Consider the following 19718-nt stretch of genomic DNA (forward strand, 5'->3'; position numbering starts at 1 on the left):
ATCTTCCCAGCCCTACACAGCAACTAATCTACTCTCCATCTCTCTGGATCAGCCTATTCTAGACATTTCATATAAATGCAATCATGTAATATGTGTGCTTTTATATGGCTTCCTTCACTTAGCATAATACTTTCAAGGTTCATCCGTGTCGTAGCATGTGCCGGTACTTCATTCCTTTTTATGCGTAAATAATATCCCATAGTGTGGATGTACTACCTTTTATTTATCACTTTGTCAGTTGATGGACATTTGGGTTGTTTCCACTTCTCAGCTATTATGAATAATGATCTATGAACATTCGGGTACAAGTTTTTGTGTTCGCATATGTTTTCATTTCTCTTGGGTATATACCTAGGAGTAGAATTGTTGGCTCAAATGGTAACTCTATGTTTAGCCATTTGAGGAACTGCCGGACTGTTTCCCAAAGCAGCTGCATCATTTTACATTCCCACCTGCAATGTAGGAGAGTTCCAATTTCTCTACATCCTCACCAACACTTCTTACTGTCTTTCCAAATACAGTCATCCCAGTGGGAGGAAGTGGCATCTCATTGTGGTTTGATTTGCATTTCCCCGCTGGCTAATGATGTTGAGCACCTTTTCATGAGCTTATTTTTTATGCCAGTTGTTTAATAACCTAGCCTCTTCTGTGCCCAACTGTTACCAGCGAAAGTATTCCTTCTGAGGAAGAGCTCTGTGAGGACAAAACCAAGAGAGCCTGGCTCAGAAACATTGACGGTCATAGTGCATTATTTCATTCAGGCCGTGGAATCATGACAAGCCTCTCTGCCTTCCTACCTCTCCATCTATCTTAGAATTAGAATATTCAAGTTTTGTTGCAAGTATGTTAGAAATATCCCCTATCAAGCATGTCCTCTCTGCATTTTCACCGCTCTCATAATGAGAAAGAGCTCCCCTTCTCCTGTGTCCAGGTGCCTATTTTGTACCATTTAAAGGATGACATAAAAAGTCCACATTTACTTCTAAAAGGGCATTGTTACATCTTTGAACAAAAGTAAATATATCACATGTAGGTTACAACACTTATTCAGCCTTGTAAGGAAATATTTTAAACCTTTTTTATTATGAATATAACACACATAAAAAATGACCATACAGGGGCTGGCCCTGTGGCATAGTGGTTAAGTTTGGTGCATCCACTTAGGGGGCCCAGGTTCGCAGGTTCGGATCCAAAGTGTGGGTCTTCACCACTTGTTAGCCACACTGGGCTGGCGACCCACATATAAAGTAGGGGAAGATTGGCACAGATGTTAACTAAGGGCTAATCTTCCTCAGCAAAAAAAGAAAAAGAGACCATACATAATTGTGTAGCTTAACGAATTATTGTAAATATTGTAAATATCCACATAAGCACTATTGAGTTCAAGAAATAGAACATTGCCAACACCTCTAAAATCTCCTGTGCGGTCCCTTCCTGGGTATAATCCCTTCTCTACCCTCTGACCTTTACAATAATATGTTCCTGGCTTTTTTTTGTGTAGTTTTACCATTTAAGTAGGCATTTTGAATATAGAGATTAGTTCGTCCTGTTTTTGAACTTTACATAAGAGAATTTGGTATGAATTGTGTCTGGCTTCTTTCACTCAAAATTTTGTTTTCACAATTTTTCCATGTTGTTGTATGTAGGTGTAGTTGTTTCCATTCCTCTTCTGTATAGTGTTCTGTCATAGGAATGTGTCATTTTATTTATCCAGTATCCTGTTGAAGGACACCTGGGTTGTTTCCAATTTGGGCAAGGACAAATAATGCTATTCTTGTGAATATCTTGGTGCGCGTGCACTCAAGTTTATCTAGGGCATATACTTTGGAGTGGAATTGCTGTCTTCATTGCTAGATAATGCCAGACTAATTTGCAAAGTGATAATGCCAGTTCCCATTGCCATCAGCAATATATGAGAAGTCCTGTTGCTCTACATGCTTGCCAATACTTGGTATTGTCTGACTTCTTCTGTGTGGTTTTAATTTGTATTCTCTTGGTTGATAGTTAGGTTAAGCATCTTTTCATGTTTATTGGCCATTTGGATTTCCTTTTGTGAAATCTTTTCTTTTTTTTCTATTTGATTGACTGTCCTCTCTTATTGACTTGTTGGAATTCTTAATATATTCTGGATGTGAGCCTGTTATCAGTTACACATGTGGAAAATACCTTCTCCCACTCTGTGGCTTGCCTTTTTGTAACCAAACTCAGTGGGTTCGTCTCTTGGTGAGTGCAGAGCTGGAAAGCAACCAAGGCGAAGTAGGTGAAGAAAAGGTTTATTGCTGGCACAAGCAATGGAGAACACTGGGGAGCTCTCCCAAACGCAGGGTCTCCCACAGCTCAGTGCTGGTGGAGACTTTATACACAAGAGAACAGAGGATAACAGGATTATTTTTAACGACTGTGTAACAACTGTGCTCATTCAGGGGGTACGCATAGCAGGTAAACATGCTATTACATACATCTCATGATCTGAAAATGGCTGCTTGGACCCTCCCAGAGGAGAAGAATTTAAGATGCTAATAAGTTTAAGGTAACTTTCGGATGCTTGGAGCTGGAACATTTTGCAGGGGTCTTGCTGCAAACGTGTAAGTTTCTCTGCAAGACAGCAACATCTGCAAAGGGGGCACATGAATTTCTGCAAAACAGAACACATAGTTTCTTCTGTCTGAGAAAGTTTGACAGGCCATGTTAGTTACTGATCAGATCCTCAGTAACACTTTCTTTGCCTGGTTCCTTGGTCACATTTTCACTCTTAATGGTATATTTTAATTTTAATTAGTCCAATTTGTCTTTTCCTTTTTGGTTAATGCTCTTTGATACTTGAAGAAATCTTCTCTACTCAGAGGTCATGAATTTCCTATATGGATAAATAATTGTCCCAGTACCAATTTTCCCACTTCTCTGCAGTGCCACCTTTGATGTAAATCACATGTCCGTACACAGGTGGATGTGTTCGTGAGCTCTCTTATTCCATTGGTCTGTCTGAGCTATGCCAACACCACAGGCTCCGTTACTATAGCTTTATCATCGCCTGTACAGTTTAGAATTAGTTTGTCAAGATCTACAAAAAACCTGTTGGGATTTTGGTTGTGATTGCACTGAATTTATAGACCAATTTAGGGAAATTTCATTGATTTACAATATCAATTTTTAAAACTTCATGGACATGGTATATCTTTCCATTTTGGGGAGTCTTCTTTAATTTCTCTTAAAGTTTTATACTTTACTCTGTAGTTTTATGCTTGACTCACACAACTTTTGTTAGATTTATTCCTAGGTACTTGACATTTTAGAATTTTATATATTGAATTTGATTTTAGCAAATTGTAGCAGATCTTTAGATATTCTGGATGTGAACCCATTATCGGTTGTACATGTGGTAAATATCTTTACTCCACTCAAAGGAATCATTGCTGTAAATGTAAAATGTGAAACTATAAAACTTCTAGAGGAAAACATAGAGAAAATCTTTGCAATCTGGGGCTAAGCAAAGATTTCTTAGATATGACACCAAAAGCATGATCCATTAAAAAATTGATAAATTGGATCTCATCAAAATGAAAAACTTTGCTATGGGAAAGACACTGTTAAGAGGATGAAAGGACAAGCCACAGATTTAAGAAAATATTTGCAAATCACCTATCTGGCAAAGGACTTGTATCCAGAATATGTAAAGAACTTTCTAATAATTTATTGTAGATATTTCCGTACTTTCCATATACACAATTATATCATGAATACACAATGACTTCTTTTTTTCTTTATGGAGGTTTCCTCTTTTCCAAATTTACTGAGTTTTTATCGTGATAGATATTGAATGTTATGCATCTATTGAAATGAGCATGTTTTCTCCTTTAATCTATTAATAGGACAAGTCACTTTTATTAATTTGTCAATGTAAAACCCTCCATCCATTCTTGGGATAAACCTGACTTTGCTATGGCGTATTAATATTTTATGTAAATGTATAATATATATTTTTTATATATATAATTATTAGACTCAGTAATTATATAATTCCTTTAAAATATTAGTGGATTCCATTTGCTATATATTGTTATGGGGTTTTTTTTAGAATTTTTTTTTTTTTTTTTTGGAGGGAAGGATTTGCCCTGAGTTAACGTCTGTTGCCAATCTTTCTCTTTTTTTTTTTTTTCATCCTCCCCAAAGCCCCAGTACATGGTTGTATACCCTAGTTGTAAGTCGTTCTAATTCTTCTATGTGAGTGGCCGCTGCAGCATGGCAACTGGCAGACGGGTGGTGTGGTTCCGTGACCAGGAAGTGAACCTGGGCTGCCAAAGCCATGAGCGTCAAACTTTAACCACTAGGCCATCAGGGCTGGCTCTCAGTTAGGTTTTTGTTTGTAAAATTATTAGATGGAGGTATTGTGAATGGTATTTTTTAAATATTAGTTTCTAAATGCATTCCTAGTACTGTAGGAATTTCTGTATAGTACATAGAAATATGATTGTTTTTTGTGTGTTTATCATGTACCTTGCAACTTTGCTAAACTCACTTATTAATTTTAGGAGTTTTTTGGGTAGATTTCTTGAACTTTTCTGTGTAGACAATCCTGTCGTCTGCAAATAGGGACAGTTTCATTTCTTCCTGTATTGCTCTTCTTTTCCAGTTTCTTAAGGTGGAAACTTATTTACTTGAGACCTTTCTTCTTTTATAATATAAGCATTTAATACTATAAATTTTACTCTGAAAAGGACTTAAACTACATCTCACAAAATTTATATTTGTGTTTTCATTCATTCAGTTCAAAATATTTTCTAATTTCCCTCGAGACTTCCTCTTTGACTCGTGGATCATTTAGAAGTGTTTCGTATAATTTCCAAAGGTTTGGAATTTTCCTTATATCTTTCTATTGGTGATATCTACTTTAATTCTGTTGTGGACAGAGAACATACGTTTTACTTTTTTCCAATTCTTTTAAATTTGTTAAGGTTTGTTTTATGACCCAGGACATGGTCTATCTTGGTGAATGTCCCTCTGTGCACTGGAAAAAACTGTACATTTGGCAATTGTTGGATAGAGTGTCCTGTAAATGCCATTTAGGTCCAGTTGGTTGATGGTGCTCTTCATTTCTTCTATATCCTTATTGATTTTCTTTCTACAAATTCTATAGAAGTCTATGAGAGGAGTGTTGAAGTCCCCAAATATAATTGTGGATTTGTGTGTTTCTCCTTTCTGTTCTGTCCGTTTTTCCTTCATGTATGTTGAGGTCATTCTTGTTACTTACACACTTATTTAGGATTGTAATTTTCTTGGTAAATTGACCTTTTTTTCGTTGTGTAATACACATCTTAATCCCTTGTAATTTTCCTTGCTTTGAGTCTACTCTGAGTGCACGGTGTGTCTTTTTTCATCCTTTTACTTTGAACCTATCTGTATCATTATATTTGAAGTGAGTTTCTTGTAGACAGAATATAATTGGTTCATGTCTTGTTATTCATTCTGACAACATCTGATCTTTTTATTGGTGTGTTTTAAACAGTTACATTTAATGCAATTACTGTTAATGTTTGGACTTAGGTCTACCATTTTATTATTTGTTTTCCATTTTTCCCCTCTTTTTCATTCCTCTGCCCTCTTTTCTGCCTTCTTTCGGGTTATTTGTATATTTTTTAGTGTTCCATTATAATTTATTGTATTTTGACTATATCTCTTTGTATAAAGTCTTTAGTGGTTGTTCTCGGGATTACAATATACATACTGAACTTTGTAGTCTGTTTAAAATTAATAGTTGACTACTTCAAGTGGAATATAAAATCCTTACTGCCATCTCAGTCCCTTTACCCTCCCCTTCATATGATAGTGGGCTTATATATTACATCTACACATGGAAAATCCCAGCAGACCCTGTTACATTTTTTTGCCTTCAAACATCAAGCATATTTTAAAGAACTCAAGAGAAAAAGAATAGTCCATTATATGTGCCCAGATATTTGTCATTTCTGTTGCTCCTCTTTCTTTCCTGATGTTCCAGGTGTCCATTTGCTGTCATTTCCCTTCTCTGAAAAACTTCCTTTAGCAACTGTCTTAGAGCATGTTGGCTGGCCCTGAGTTCTCTTAGTTTTCCTTCTTCTGAGAGTGTCTTTATTTCATCTTCATTACTGGAGGTTATTTTCATGGGATATAAAATTATGGCTCCATAGTTCTTTTTTTCAGCACCTGAAAAATGTTGTGCCACCTCTGTCTGACCTTCATGGTTTCTAATGAGAATTCAGCATTCATTCAAATCGTTTCTTTGTCAGTAACAAGTTATTTTTGTCTGACCGCTGAAGATTTTTTTATTTTCTGTACTTTTCAGCAGTATTATTATGTGTTTGGGTATAAATTCCATTACCTTCATCTTGTTTGGGGTTCACTGAGCTTTTTGAATCTGTAGATTTCTCTCTTTCGGCGAATTTGGGAAGTTTTCAACTGTTATTCCTTCAGATGTTTTTCTGACTCTGCAGTCTTTCTCCTCTCTTTCTGGAAGTGCAGTGGAACAAATGTTGGACTTTTTTTTTTATTGTTCCACAGGTCCCTGGGGCTCTTTTCATTATATTTTCCTCATTGTTGTTCAGACTAATTTCTATGAATCAATCTTTTTGTTCACTGACTCTTACCTCTGTCATCTCCATTCTCCTTTGAGGTCTATCCAGTGAGTTTTTAATTTCTAGTTTATTTTATTTTCAAGTTCTAATGTTTCCATTTTGTTATTCTTTATTTTTCCCATTTCCTTACTGAAACTTTCTAGTTTTCCATTTGCTCCAAGGGTGTTTACAATGATTTGTTAGAGCATTTTTATAATAGCTGCTTACAGTCTTTGTCAGATAATCCCAAAATCTGAGTCATCTCGGTACTGACGTGTGTTAATTATCTTTTTGTTTGTGAGTTGAGATTTTTATAGTTCTTCATATGCGAAGTAATTCTAGATTAAATCTTACACATTTTGAATATTATGCTATGAGATTCTGGACTGTGGCTCTTGATGAAATCCTATGAAGAATGTTGATATTTTTGTGTTAGTATGCAATTGACCAGATTAGGTTCAGTCTGTAAGTTCCAACTGACCTTTTATGGGCTGTGGTTAGAATTTCATTTCAAGTTTCAGACTTTGCAATGGTATTCAGATCTGTCCCATGTGTGCGCCAGCCAGTGGCCAGTCTGGGACATGGATGATGGTAAATCCAGCTCTTCAAGTCTTGTGTATGTGGATTAAGACCAGATCAACCTAAGTACTGCTCAGGGCTGATACCAGGAGAGTGTGAACAATTTTATGGGGTCCCTTTCCCAAGCTTCTCCCTCTCTGTGATTTCCTTTGTCCTATTCAGTTCCCTGGGGCTCCTCTTTTTGGTTCTCCAGCCGGAAAGCTAGAAGTTTACTTAGCCCACTCTGCCATGCATTTCATAGCCATGCCATGTCTGAGGCCAAGTGGCAGGAGGACCAGAGGATAAAAAATGGTGAACTCATTGCCAGTTCAGCGCTTCATAGTTTGGTCGTCTTCCTCAATTCTGCTGCCACTGTCTACTATTCAGAGTCCTCATATAGCTTCTGCTCCATGCATTCCGGCTAAGTTTAGTAGCTGCATTCAGTGGGAAAGACCAGGAGGAATGTGCTTACTCCATCTTACTCCCATTCGCGGTTTTTTTAACTATATTCATCAATGTCTTTGCCTGTTATTTTCCTTTCTTTCACTGTCTTTATTGGGTTTTGTATTAAGGTTATGCTTCCCATAAAATGAGTTGAGGAGTGTATCCTTTTTTAAAAATCTCTGAACGAATTTATGAAGACTAGAATTTTCACTAATGATGCCAATGGAGTTTTATTTGTGGGATAGTTTTTAATTTATTAAATTGTTTTTACTAGTTATAGGAATATTCAATGCTATTTCTCTTTATGTTATTTTTAAGTTGTACTTTTCTAGGAATTTCTCTATTTCATTTAAATTTTGAAAGTTATTAATATACAATTGTGTATCCTCTTGTGATCTTTTTTTAAAAATTTTTTGTTTATTGCAGTAACATTGGTTTATAACATTGTATAAATTTCAGGTGTACAACATTATACTTCTATTTCTGCATAGATTACATCATGTTCACCACCCAAATACTAATTACAACCCATCACCACACACATGTGCTGAATTATCCCTTTCACCCTCCTCCCTCACCCCTTCCCCTCTGGTCACCACCAATCCAATCTCTGTCTCTATGTGTTTGTTTGTTGTTGTTATTATCTACTGCTTAATGAGTGAGATCATACGGTATTTGACCTTCTCCCTCTGACTTATTTCACTTTGCATGATACCCTCAATGTACATCCATGTTGTCACAAATGGCTGGATTTCATCGTTTCTTATTGCTGAGTAGTATTCCATTGTGTATATATATAACATCTTCTTTATCCATTCTCCCTTGATGGGCACTTAGGTTGCTTCCAAGTGCCCAAGAATAGCGCTGCAAGGAACACAGGGGTGCATGTATCTTTATGCATTGGTGTTTTCAAGTTCTTTGGATAAATACCCAGCAGTGGAATAGCTGGATCATATGGTAGTTCTATCCTTGATTTTTTGAGGAATCTCCATACTGCTTTCCATAGTGGCTGCACCAGTTTGCACTCCCACCAGCAGTGTATGAGAGTTCCCTTCTCTCCACATCCTCTCCAACACATGTTGTTTCCTGTCTTGTTAATTATAGCCATTCTGACGGGCGTGAGGTGATATCTCATTGTAGTTTTGATTTGCATTTCCCTGCTAGTTAATGATGTTGAACATCTTTTCATGTGCCTGTTGGCCATCTGTATATCTTCTTTGGAGAATTGTCTGTTCAGGTCTTTTGCCCATTTTTTAATTGGGTTGTTAGTTTTTTTGTTGTTGAGATGCGCGAGTTCTTTATATATTTTGGAGATTAAGCCCTTATCAGATGTATGGTTTGCAAATATCTTCTCCCAATTGGTAAGTTGTCTTTTCATTTTGTTCATGGTTTCCTTTGCTGTGCAGAAGCTTTTTAGTTTGATGTAGTCCCATTTGTTTATTTTTTCTGTTGTTTCTTTTGCCCGGTCAGACATGGTGCTTGAAAATATGTTGCTAAGCCCGATGTCGAAGACTGTACTGCCTCTGTTTTCTTCTAGAAGTTTCATAGTTTCAGGTCTTACATTCAAGTCTTTAATCCATTTTGAGTTAATTATGGTATATGGTGTATGGTGTAAGGTAAGGGTCTATTTTCATTTATTTGCATGTGGCTGTCCAGTTTTCCCAGCACCATTTGTTGAAGAGACTTTCTTTTCTCCATTGTATGTTCTTGGCTCCTCTGTCAAAGATTAGCTGTCCATAGATGTGTGGGTTTATTTCTGGGCTTTTGATTCTATTCCATTGATCTGTGTGTCTGTTTTTGTGCCAGTACCATGCTTTTTTGATTACTATAGCTTTGCAGTATATTTTGAAATCAGGGAGTGTGATACCTCCAGCTTTGTTCCTTTTTTATCAGGATTCCTTTACCTATTTGGGGTCTTTTGTTGTTCCGTATAAATTTTAGGATTCTTTGTTCTATTTCTGTGAAAAATGTTGTTGGAACTTTGATAGGGATTGCACTGAAAATATAGATTGCCTTAGGAAGTATGGACATCTTAACTATGTTAATTCTTCCAATCAAAGAGCACAGAATATCTTTCCATTTCTTTGTGTCTTCTTCAATTTCTTTCAGCAATGTTTTATAGTTTTCAGTGTACAGATCTTTCACCTCTTTGGTTAAGTTTATTCCTAGATATTTTATTCTTTTTGTTACAATTGTAAATGGGATTGTATTCTTAATTTCTCTTTCTGCTACTTCGTTGTTAGTGTATAGAAATGCAACTGATTTTTGTATGTTGATTTTGTATCCTGCAACTTTACCGTATTTGTTTATTACTTGTAAAAGTTTTCTGGTGGATTCTTTAGGGTTTTCTATATATAAAATCATGTCATCTGCAAATAATGAGAGTTTCCCTTCTTCTTTTCCAATTTGGATCCCTTTTATTTCTTTTTCTTGCCCGATTGCTCTGGCTATGACTTCCAGTACTATGTTAAATAGGAGTGGTGAGAGTGGGCATCCTTGTCTGGTTCCTGTTCTTAGACGGATAGCTTTCAGGTTTTCACCATTGAGGGTGATGTTAGCTGTGAGTTTGTCATATATGGCCTTTATTATGTTGAGGTACTTTCCTTCTATACCCATTTTATTCCGAGTTTTTATCATAAATGGATGCTGTATCTTGTCAAATGCTTTCTCTGCATCTATTGAGATGATCATGTGATTTTTATTCTTCTTTTTATTCATGTGGTGTATTACATTGATTGATTTGCAAATGTTGAACCATCCCTGAATACCTGGAATAAATCCCACTTGATCATGGTGTATAATCTTTTTAATGTATTGTTGTATGCAATTTGCTAGTATTTTGTTGAGGATTTTTGCATCGATGTTCATCAGTGATATTGGCCTGTAATTTTCTTTTTTTTGTGTTGTCCTTGTCTGGTTTTGGTATCAGGGTAATGTCGGCTTCGCAGAATGAGTTAGGGAGCTTCCCTGCTCCTCAACTTTTTTGGAAAGTTTGAGAAGGATGGGTATTAAGTCTTCTTTGAATGTTTGGTAGAAGTCACCAGGGAAGCTGTCTGGTCCTGGACTCTTATTTTGGGGGAGGTTTTTGATTGCTGTTTCAATCTCCTTACTGGTGATTAGTCTATTCAAATTCTCTACTTCTTCTTGATCCAGTTTTGGAAGGTTGTATGATTCTAAGATTTTATCCATTTATTCCAGATTGTCAAATTTGTTGGCATATAGCTTTTCATAGTATTCTCTTATAATCTTTTGTATTTCTGAAGTGTCTGTTGTAATTTCTCTTCTTTCATTTCTCATTTTACTTATTTGAGCCTTCTCTCTTTTTTTCTTGGTGAGTCCTAGCTAAAGGTTTGTCAATTTTGTTTATGTTTTCAAAGAACCACCTCTTGGTTTTATTAATTTTTTCTATTGTTTTTTTAGTCTCTATTTCATTTATTTCTGCTCTGATTTTTATTTCCATTCTTCTACTGATTTGGGGCTTTGTTTGTTCTTCTTTTTCCAGTTCCTTTAGGTGCATTGTTAGATTGTTTATTTGAGATTTTTCTTGTTTGTTGAGATAGCCCTGTATTGCTATAATGTTCCCTCTTACAACTGCTTTTGCTGTATCCCATAAATTCTGGCATGTCATATTTTCATTTTCATTTGTTTCCAGGTATTTTTTGATTTCTCCTTTGATTTCTTCGTTGACCCAATTGTTGTTCAGTAGCATTTTGTTTAATCTCCACGTGTTTGTGGCTTTTCTGATTTTCTTCCTATAGTTGATTTCTAGTTTCATACCATTGTGGTCAGAAAAGATGCTTGGTATTATTTCAGTCTTCTTAAATTTATGGAGACTTGTTTTGTGGCCTAACGTGTGATCAATCCTGGAGAATGTTCCACGGGCATTTGAAAAGAACGTGTATTCTTCGGTTTTTGGTTGGAATGCTCTGTATATATCTACTAGGTCCATGTGTTCAAGTGTGTCATTTAAGGCCAGTGTTTCCTGATTGATCTTCTGTTTGGATGATCTATCCGTTGGTGTAAGTGGAGTGTTAAAGTCCCCTACTATTATTGTGTTACTATCTATTTCTCTTTTTATGTCTGTTAATAATTGCTTTATATATTTAGGTGCTCCTACGTTGGGTGCGTAGATATTTACAAGTGTTACATCCTCTTGTTGGATTGTTCCCTTGATCATTATGTAATGTCCTTCTTTGTCTCTTTTTACAGTTTTTGTTTAAAGTCTATTTTGTCTGATATGAGTATTGCTACCCCAGCTTTCTTTTCATTGCCATTTGCGTGGAGTATCTTTTTCCATCCCTTCACTTTCAGTTTGTGAGTGTCTTTAGGCCTGAAGTGTGTCTCTTGTATGCAGCATATATATGGGTCTTGTTGTTTTATCCAATCAGCCACCCTATGCCTTTTAATTGGAGCTTTTAGTCCATTGACATTTAAAGTAGCTATTGATAAGTATGTACTTACTGCCATTTTTTAACTTTTTTTTTCTCAGTGTTTTAGCAGTCCTCTATACAGAATTGATGGTCTCTTTAGTTTGACCTCTGTCTGAAAGCTCTACTCTTTAACTCCCTTCCTCCCTCATTTTATGTTTTTGATATCATATCTAACCTCGTTTTTTGTGCATTTGTATCCATTACCCTCTTATCATGGAAATAGATAATTTTTCCAATTTGTGGTCTTCTCTTTTCCCCTTAAATCAGTCCCTTTAACATTTCTTGTAGCACTGGTTTCTTGGTGACAAACTCCTTTAATTTTTGTTTGTCTGGGAAACTTTTTATCTCTCCTTCCATTTTGAATGATAACCTTGCTGGTTAGAGTATTCTTGGCTGTAAGTTTCTTCCTTTTAGCACTTTAAATATATCGTGCCACTCTCTTCTAGCCTGTAAGGTTTCTGCTGAGAAGTCAGCTGATAGCCTTATGGGGTTTCCTTTATATGTAACTTGTCTTTCTCTTGTGGCTTTTAGGATTCTGTCTTTATCTTTAATTCTGGCCATTTGATTATGATGTGTCTTGGTGTGGGCCTCTTTGGGTTTATCTTGTTTGGGGCTCTCTTCCTGTACCTGAATGTCTGTTTCCTTCCTTAGGTTAGGGACGTTTTCATCTGTTATTTCATCAAATAGATTCTCTGCCCCTTTGTCTCTCTCTTCTCCTTCTGGGACACCTATAACACAGATGTTAGTGAGCTTGATGTTGTCCCAGTGGTCCCTTAGACTGTCCTCACTCTTTTTAACTCTTTTTTCTTTCACCTGTTCAGCTTGGGTAGTTTCTTCTAGTCTTTCATCCAGCTCGCCGATCCGTTCTTCTGTATCCTCTACTCTGCTTTTGAGTCCCTCTAGTTTATTTTTCATTTCCAGTCTTGTATTATTCATTTCTGATTGGTTCTTTTTTATATCTTACAGTTGTTTGTAGACATTTTCACTGAGTTCATCTATTCTTCTCCCCAGATCAGTGAGCATCCTTAACACTCTTTGTTTGAACTCTCTGTCAGGTAGGTTGCTCATTTCTGTTTCACCTTGTTCCTTTTCTGGGGTTTTGTCCTGTTCCCTTACTTGGAATGTATTCCTTTGCCTCCTGATTTTGCCTCTTTCCCTGTGCTTGTGTCTGTGTATTAGGGAGGTCAGCTACGTCTCCTGATCTTGGATAGGTGACCTTATATAAGTGATGCCTTAGGAGTCCTGCAGTGTGCTTCCCTCAGTTCTCAATGTTCCAGGAGTGACCCCTATGTGGGCTACATGTGTCCTTCTGTTGTGGCATGTTTGCTCTCCCTTTAGGCGCCCAGGGAGGCTGAGTTATGCTCCTGGCCAGCTGTTGTAGTGCTCAGCTGCTTGTAGTTGTTGTGGGCCCTTCAGTCTCTTTATCGGGTGTGGGAAGCCCCAGCACAGTTGGCTGCAAGTTCTAATACCACATTTGTGTTGCAGTATTTCTTTTAAGTGAGTAGGCCCCCAGTGTGGCATGCTGTTAGGACCAGGGGCTTACAATTTCTATAAGCCTCTAGCCTTTAAGTCTCTTGTCAGCTCTCTGAGGATTGCAGCTGGGTGGGGCTGGCCTCAGGCACGGGAGTACCCAATTGTTTCAGGCTTTGGAAGGTGGGGCAAACCCCCTATGTGGGTCTTTGAAAAGCACAAGTCTTCTGCAGCTGACAAGCCCCGCCGCCCACAGGTCCACACACACAGTCAACACAGTCCTGCCCCATGTGCGCGCCCCGACCTCCTGAAGTAGACCCAGTCTCTCCACGGCGGGAGCCCCACACACTCCACCACCGCCTCACACTCTCTGCCTGCTCCTTGTGCACGCCCTGCCCCACTGAAGTGGGCTCAGTGGCCAGGCTGCAGAGAATCCAGTCACCAATCTATGCAGGCCCACAAGTTGCCTGAGGGCTTGTTGTTGGGTGGGGCCAGTCTCTAGGGTGGGCTGCCTGCCCTGGCTGAGCTGGATTAAATCGGTGCTCTAGGGGGTGGGGCCGACCCTGGGCTAGCAGGCCCCAGGGAGAACTCCAATGGCATCTGTGTCAGCAGGCCCACACCAGGCCACAACAATGGCCTCTGCCAGTGTCCCAGTCCCTGGAGAGGTCTCACCTCATTGCAGTGCACTCAGAGCCTATCAGGTGAGTCTCTTTTCACCAAAGCACTGTGCACCTTTCTGGTGATTTTAGGTTGCTTTCTGAAACGGGTGAGTTTGCGCATGGGCCCTTTAAGAGCCGGTTTTAATTTCTTTGTGAACCAGCTTTTCTGGGGGTACTCTCCAATGTTTTAGTAGCAGGCAAAGTCAGATATTATGCCACTCGTCTCGATTGTGCTGTGTCCACAAAATGCCCACAGCGGGGGGCGCTCCCCCGCTCAGGGCCCCGCGCCTCCAGGGAGGGCTGCATACCTTTGGGCTGCTCCCAGGTGGCTGTGAAGCACTGCGTATTGTGAGGGTGGGTCTTGTGAAGGTGGCATTTTTTCTCTCCAGAAGAGTTTTTCTACCTCTTCCACCTCTGTTAGGATTGTCCTTTGTTGCAAGAGTTCCTCTTATCCAGTTTTCAGCTCTGTCGCAGGTAATTTTTCCACGAGTAGTTTTAAATTGGCTGTGTCCTAAATTGGCTGCGTCCACAGGAGGAGGTGAGTTCAGAGTCTGCCTACGCCGCCATCTTGACTTCTCTCCTCCCTCTTGTGATCTTTAAAATGTCTTTAGAGTTTTCAGTGATCCCTTTTTTATTCCTGAATTTGAATTTTTAAAAAAACTTTTATCAGTCTCACGTAAGTGTTAAGTCTTTATGACTTTGGTTAGGGAATGATTTCTTAGATATTACTCCAAAAACAGAAATAACCATCATCAAAATTAAATGCTTTTGGGCCTCAAAGAACATCATGAAGAAAGTGAAAAGACAAATTGAGAAAATATTTGCAAAGCACATATTTGACAAGGAACTCGTATTAGAATGTAAAAGAAGTCTTACAACTCAACAATGAAAGGTAAAAAGCCCAATTAAAAGATGGATAAAGGATCTGAATAGACGTTTCTTCAGAGAAGATATACACAGGGCCAAAAAGGTGCTCGATATTATTAGCCATCAGTGAAATGAAAATCAGAACTACAATGAGATGCCACTTCACACACAGTAGGATGCCTACAGTAAAAAGATGGATGAGAAATGTTAGTGAGGATGTGGGAAAATTGGAACCTTTCACAATTTGGTGAGGATGTAAAATGGTGCAACCATTTTGGAAAACAGTCTGGCAGTTTCTCAGATGATTACACATGGAGTTGCTGTATGACCCAGTAATATATATATTGGGAATATATACCCATTAATTTCATTCATAGGTATATATACTCAAGAAATGAAAACATATGTGCACAAATAAACTCATACATGAATTTTCATAGCAGTTATACGTAATAGTGGAGAAGTGGAAATAGCTCAAATGTCCATCAACTGATAAATGGATGAATAAAAGTGGTATATCCATACAATGGAATATTATTCAGCCATAAAAAAGAATGAAGTACTGATACATGCTACATCATGGATGAACCTTGAAAATATTATGATAAGTGAAAGAAGCTAGTTACAAAGGACCACATATTGTATAATTCCATTTTTATGAACTGTTCATAACAGGGAAATGTATAGAGCTAGAAAGTAGAAAATTAGTGGTTGCCTGGAGCTGGGGGAGCTGAGAGGAGTGAGGAGTGGTTAAGCAAAGGTGCAAAGTTTCTTTTGGGGTCAAGATGAAAATGTCCTAAAACTGATAGTGGAGATGGATGCACAACTATGTGAATATACTAAAAGCCATTGAACTGTACACTTTCAATGGGTGAATTGTATGGTATCTGAATTGTATCTCAATATAGTTACTAGAAAGATATGATGCCTGTGTCTTGGTCATTCTTTCTTTCTTGGATTACTCACTCTGGAGGATGCCAACATCTATGTCTTGAACAACCTTTTGGAGAGGCCCATGTGGCAAGGAACTGAGGCCTCCTGCCAGCAGCGATGTGAATGACCTTGAAAGTGGATAACCCTGCCCCTGTCAACCTTTCAGTGGCTGTAGCCCCTGCCTGTAGCTTGACTGCAGCCTCATGAGAGCTCCTGGGTCACAACCACCCAGTGAAGCCCTCCCAGATTCCTGACCTTCAGAAACTGTGTGAAATAATAAATGTTTGGTATTTTGATGTGCTGTGTTCTATGATGATTTATTACATGGTAATAGATAATACAAGCCCATCTATGTCTTTACAACAGGAATTCTCTTTATGACAACCCTCCTCAAGAAGGGACTAATAGATAATAATAATTAATACTTATTGAACTCTTAACTGTGGGCCAAGTGCTATGCTAAATCTTGGCCTGCATTACCTCATTTAATCCTCCAGTTGCTCTTTGATATAGGTGTTGTTATGAGGAAGCTGATGCTCAGAGAGATCACTTAGCCAGTAAGTGACCAAAGCAGGCAGTCCCAGGCCTCCTTGACTCCAAATCCCTGGCCCTCTGCAGGCAAGAACATAGGTATACTCCTCCCTACCCGCTCCTCAACTGTTCTCTCTCCCTTGCAACCCTTTACCAGATGTAAAACTCAGGTATTGACATCATGGAGAGCAGACTGGGGGATGGGAATGACACTGTTCATTAGGGGCTGGAAGAGAGCACTTCCAGCCCCTTTTAAAAGGTGCCACCCTTTGATCACCTTCTCAAAACGTCTAGCCTCTTGCTTTCTCACTTCTTCCTTAGCCATCTTTTACTTATAGCCCTAACAACTGTTCATGTCAATATATGACCTCAAAAACTGAAAAAATGCCACTCTTGAAATGTACTCCCCACACCTATTCACTCTGCTACCCTTACCACTACCTCCATCCCCCACCCCATTAACCAGAGTAGTTCAGCTTCTTATGGCTCTTGATGTACTCTTCTGTATGAGATCTTATTTGAAAGAAGGTTGCTATTGGCTAAAAACATCTTGCAAATTTCTGCCCTAGAGCAAGTCAGATATTGATTTCTTAGTCAACATGCTACTTAGTTAAAACGTAAGGGAGGTACCTTGTATCACAGAAGATATCTGAGGGTAAACAAATCCATTCCTTCCATAAACTTTCACTGATTAAATGCCTGTTCTCTACAAAAGAACATACTAGTGCCTTCGGGAGCTGAAACTGGGGCGAGGGATTGAGGTCATGCTTTACATGCTAGGATGAGAGAGAATTTAAGCCACAAAAGGGAGCAGACCAAATGCTCTTCAAGGAGCTAGTCATTCCTGCAAGGGCATTGGGAGAGTCTGGGATCCAAAGATGGCATCAGGGCTGGTCCTGGAGAGATGAGTGAAGTTCCAGAAGGAAGAGAAGAGCATTCGAGGCAGAAGGGGCAGCCAGAAACATTCTCAGAGAATAGGGAGCAGTGTGGCGAGACCAGCAAATTAGGGGTCTGGAAGGATATGGTGGGAGGTAAATATGAAAATATAAATATTACAGATTGAACTCCCTAATTTGTATATTCAAAAGCCATCTTTCGAAAATTTGTTTTAAAACTTTTTAAACTATTAAATTTTTAGTTTATGCTCTATTTATAAATATGTGATATGGATCAACATTTTATTTCTCTTTCTCTCAGGTCATGGAACATCCTTTAATATCGACTGCAATGTCTGTTCTTGCTTTGCTGGCAATTTGGTGTGTTCTACCCGCCTGTGCATCAGTGAGCACAGTTCAGAAGATGACCGTCGCACCTTCACAGGTAACTGGTCACCCAGAAGCTGTCCTCAATGGGCCATCATCCCTTTGTATTTATTTTGCCCTTCAAGGCGGCTTCTCCAGTCTTGCCTTAACTGCAAATGTACAGGGTAAAATATACACGTAATCGGAGAGCGTGATATTTCCCCTCTCTGGATCTGTTTCCTCCTCTATGAATTGAAGGCATTCAACTAAATGGTTTCTTAGGGCCCTTTCAGCACTAATATACTGGAATTCTTTTTTTTTTTTTGTGAGGAAGATCAGCTCTGTGCTAACGTCCATGCCAGTCCTCCTCTTTTTGCTGAGGAAGACTGGCCCTGGGCTAACATCTGTGCCATCTTCCTCCACTTTATATGGGACGCCACCACAGCATGGCCTGACTAGCAGTGCATCGGTGCGCACCGGGGATCCAAACCCAGGCCACCAGCAGCGGAGCGCATGCGCTTATCCACTACGCCACAGGGCTGGCCCCAATATTCTGGAATTCTATGAGCCAAAAAGAACAGGTCCAGTGATTGGGATGGTTTTAGTTAAAAGGAACTTTTCTACCTGCTAAAATACTCTATTTACCCTAGCTGCTAAATATGGTCTAAAATGTCCGTGTATTTTCTAAGTTTGTATCTGTTCTAGTGTTTTTCTCACTACCTTCCTTGACCTACCTTAGCTTACTGGTTCATTAGGTACCCATAATCAATCAAGTATGCTACTTTCTCGACTTTCCTATGCTTTGTGCTGCTGGTATTATGCTGGTACCAGCTACAGTAAGTGAAAAGCTGGTGAGATGGGATGCTCTTCCCTTGAGAGGAAGCTACAGTTGCCAACAGCAACAGCACAGTCTACTGGCATCAATTGGTATCTACTTTTTCCCAGAAATACCTTTGGTTCTGGGTCAAGAGGAGCCAGATAGCTTCCCTTGCCCCATTTCATGCTGCTGCAGCAGCAACCTGATTCCTTTTTCCCTGGAGTTAGTATTACACATGGAGTGGGGTGGGAGGAGAACAGAAGAGGGATTTACCAACCTTGTATCTCCAGCCCACTGGAAATAAAAAGGAGATCAGAAATAAGTAAGTGGCAGACTTATGGGGAAGTAGAGGCAGGACTAACTCCATCCCATCCCCATCACCCTCATGAGCACCGGCCTCTGCTGCTTTGTTGTTGTCATTGTCCTTGTCTCTGATCTGCTCTGCTCTGATATGGACAATTCATTCTGCTTAGAGAAACCATAGAATGATGTGGGGCTGAGGAGTGAGCTAAAGATGTATATGGAAGACTTTATTTATTTCTTTATTTACTTATATCTAAATGTGTGGGAAGGTGAACTTTACAACTAGCAGGACCCTTTTTCTCTGTAGTATGTAGCCCCTCATGTCTTGGGATAAATTAAGTTAATGACTGTTTAGCTAGCAGACTCTAAGGAGATTTTACTGGCCACAAAGTCTTCCACATTTCTTGGAACTCAGATAGTGCCCCCATGCAAACATGACTCAGAGAGACATGTTTATAAAAATTCTTAAGTCTCAAAATTACAGTAATTTTCTAAGTTACCTTCTTGTTCTTCCCCCTCCCTAAGGAGATGGAAGGAACTAAAGGGGAGAAAGAGTATCTTCTGCCACTCTGGGTCCTTTCTGGCTGGGCTACAAATTAAATTGACATGAGACTGAATAGGAGGAGAAAATCAAACAAAGCTTTATAACATGTATACATGAGAGAGACCAGGGAAACTGAATTTCTAGACAAATGATGGAGGTTTTCACCTTAAATAGCATATTCAGGTAGGCAAAGGAGGATGTTGGGGGTGGGGGGCAGTCACTATGGGAGATTACCAGAAATCACAGTAAACAAAGAGTACGCAGATTTAAGTCTTTGCCTTCCTCACTGATAAGAGTTTCTAGAGATAAAGTCATCCCCCCTTCTTCCTGGTAC

General features: G+C 38.9%; 1 protein-coding gene across 5 annotated transcripts in view; it reads left to right on the forward strand.

The window, feature by feature from the left end:
- The window catches only part of RECK (reversion inducing cysteine rich protein with kazal motifs), a 111548-nt gene that overhangs the window by 79254 nt on the left and 12576 nt on the right, over positions 1–19718 (forward strand). For all 5 annotated transcript variants that reach the window (XM_058523511.1, XM_058523512.1, XM_058523513.1 and 2 more), the window contains one exon: positions 17677–17799. In XM_058523511.1, coding sequence (XP_058379494.1) covers positions 17677–17799 — 123 coding nt within the window. The remainder of the gene's footprint in view (positions 1–17676; positions 17800–19718) is intronic.

The sequence above is a fragment of the Diceros bicornis genome, chromosome 28 (assembly GCF_020826845.1).
Source record: "Diceros bicornis minor isolate mBicDic1 chromosome 28, mDicBic1.mat.cur, whole genome shotgun sequence".
NCBI classification, from domain to species: Eukaryota; Metazoa; Chordata; class Mammalia; order Perissodactyla; family Rhinocerotidae; genus Diceros; species Diceros bicornis.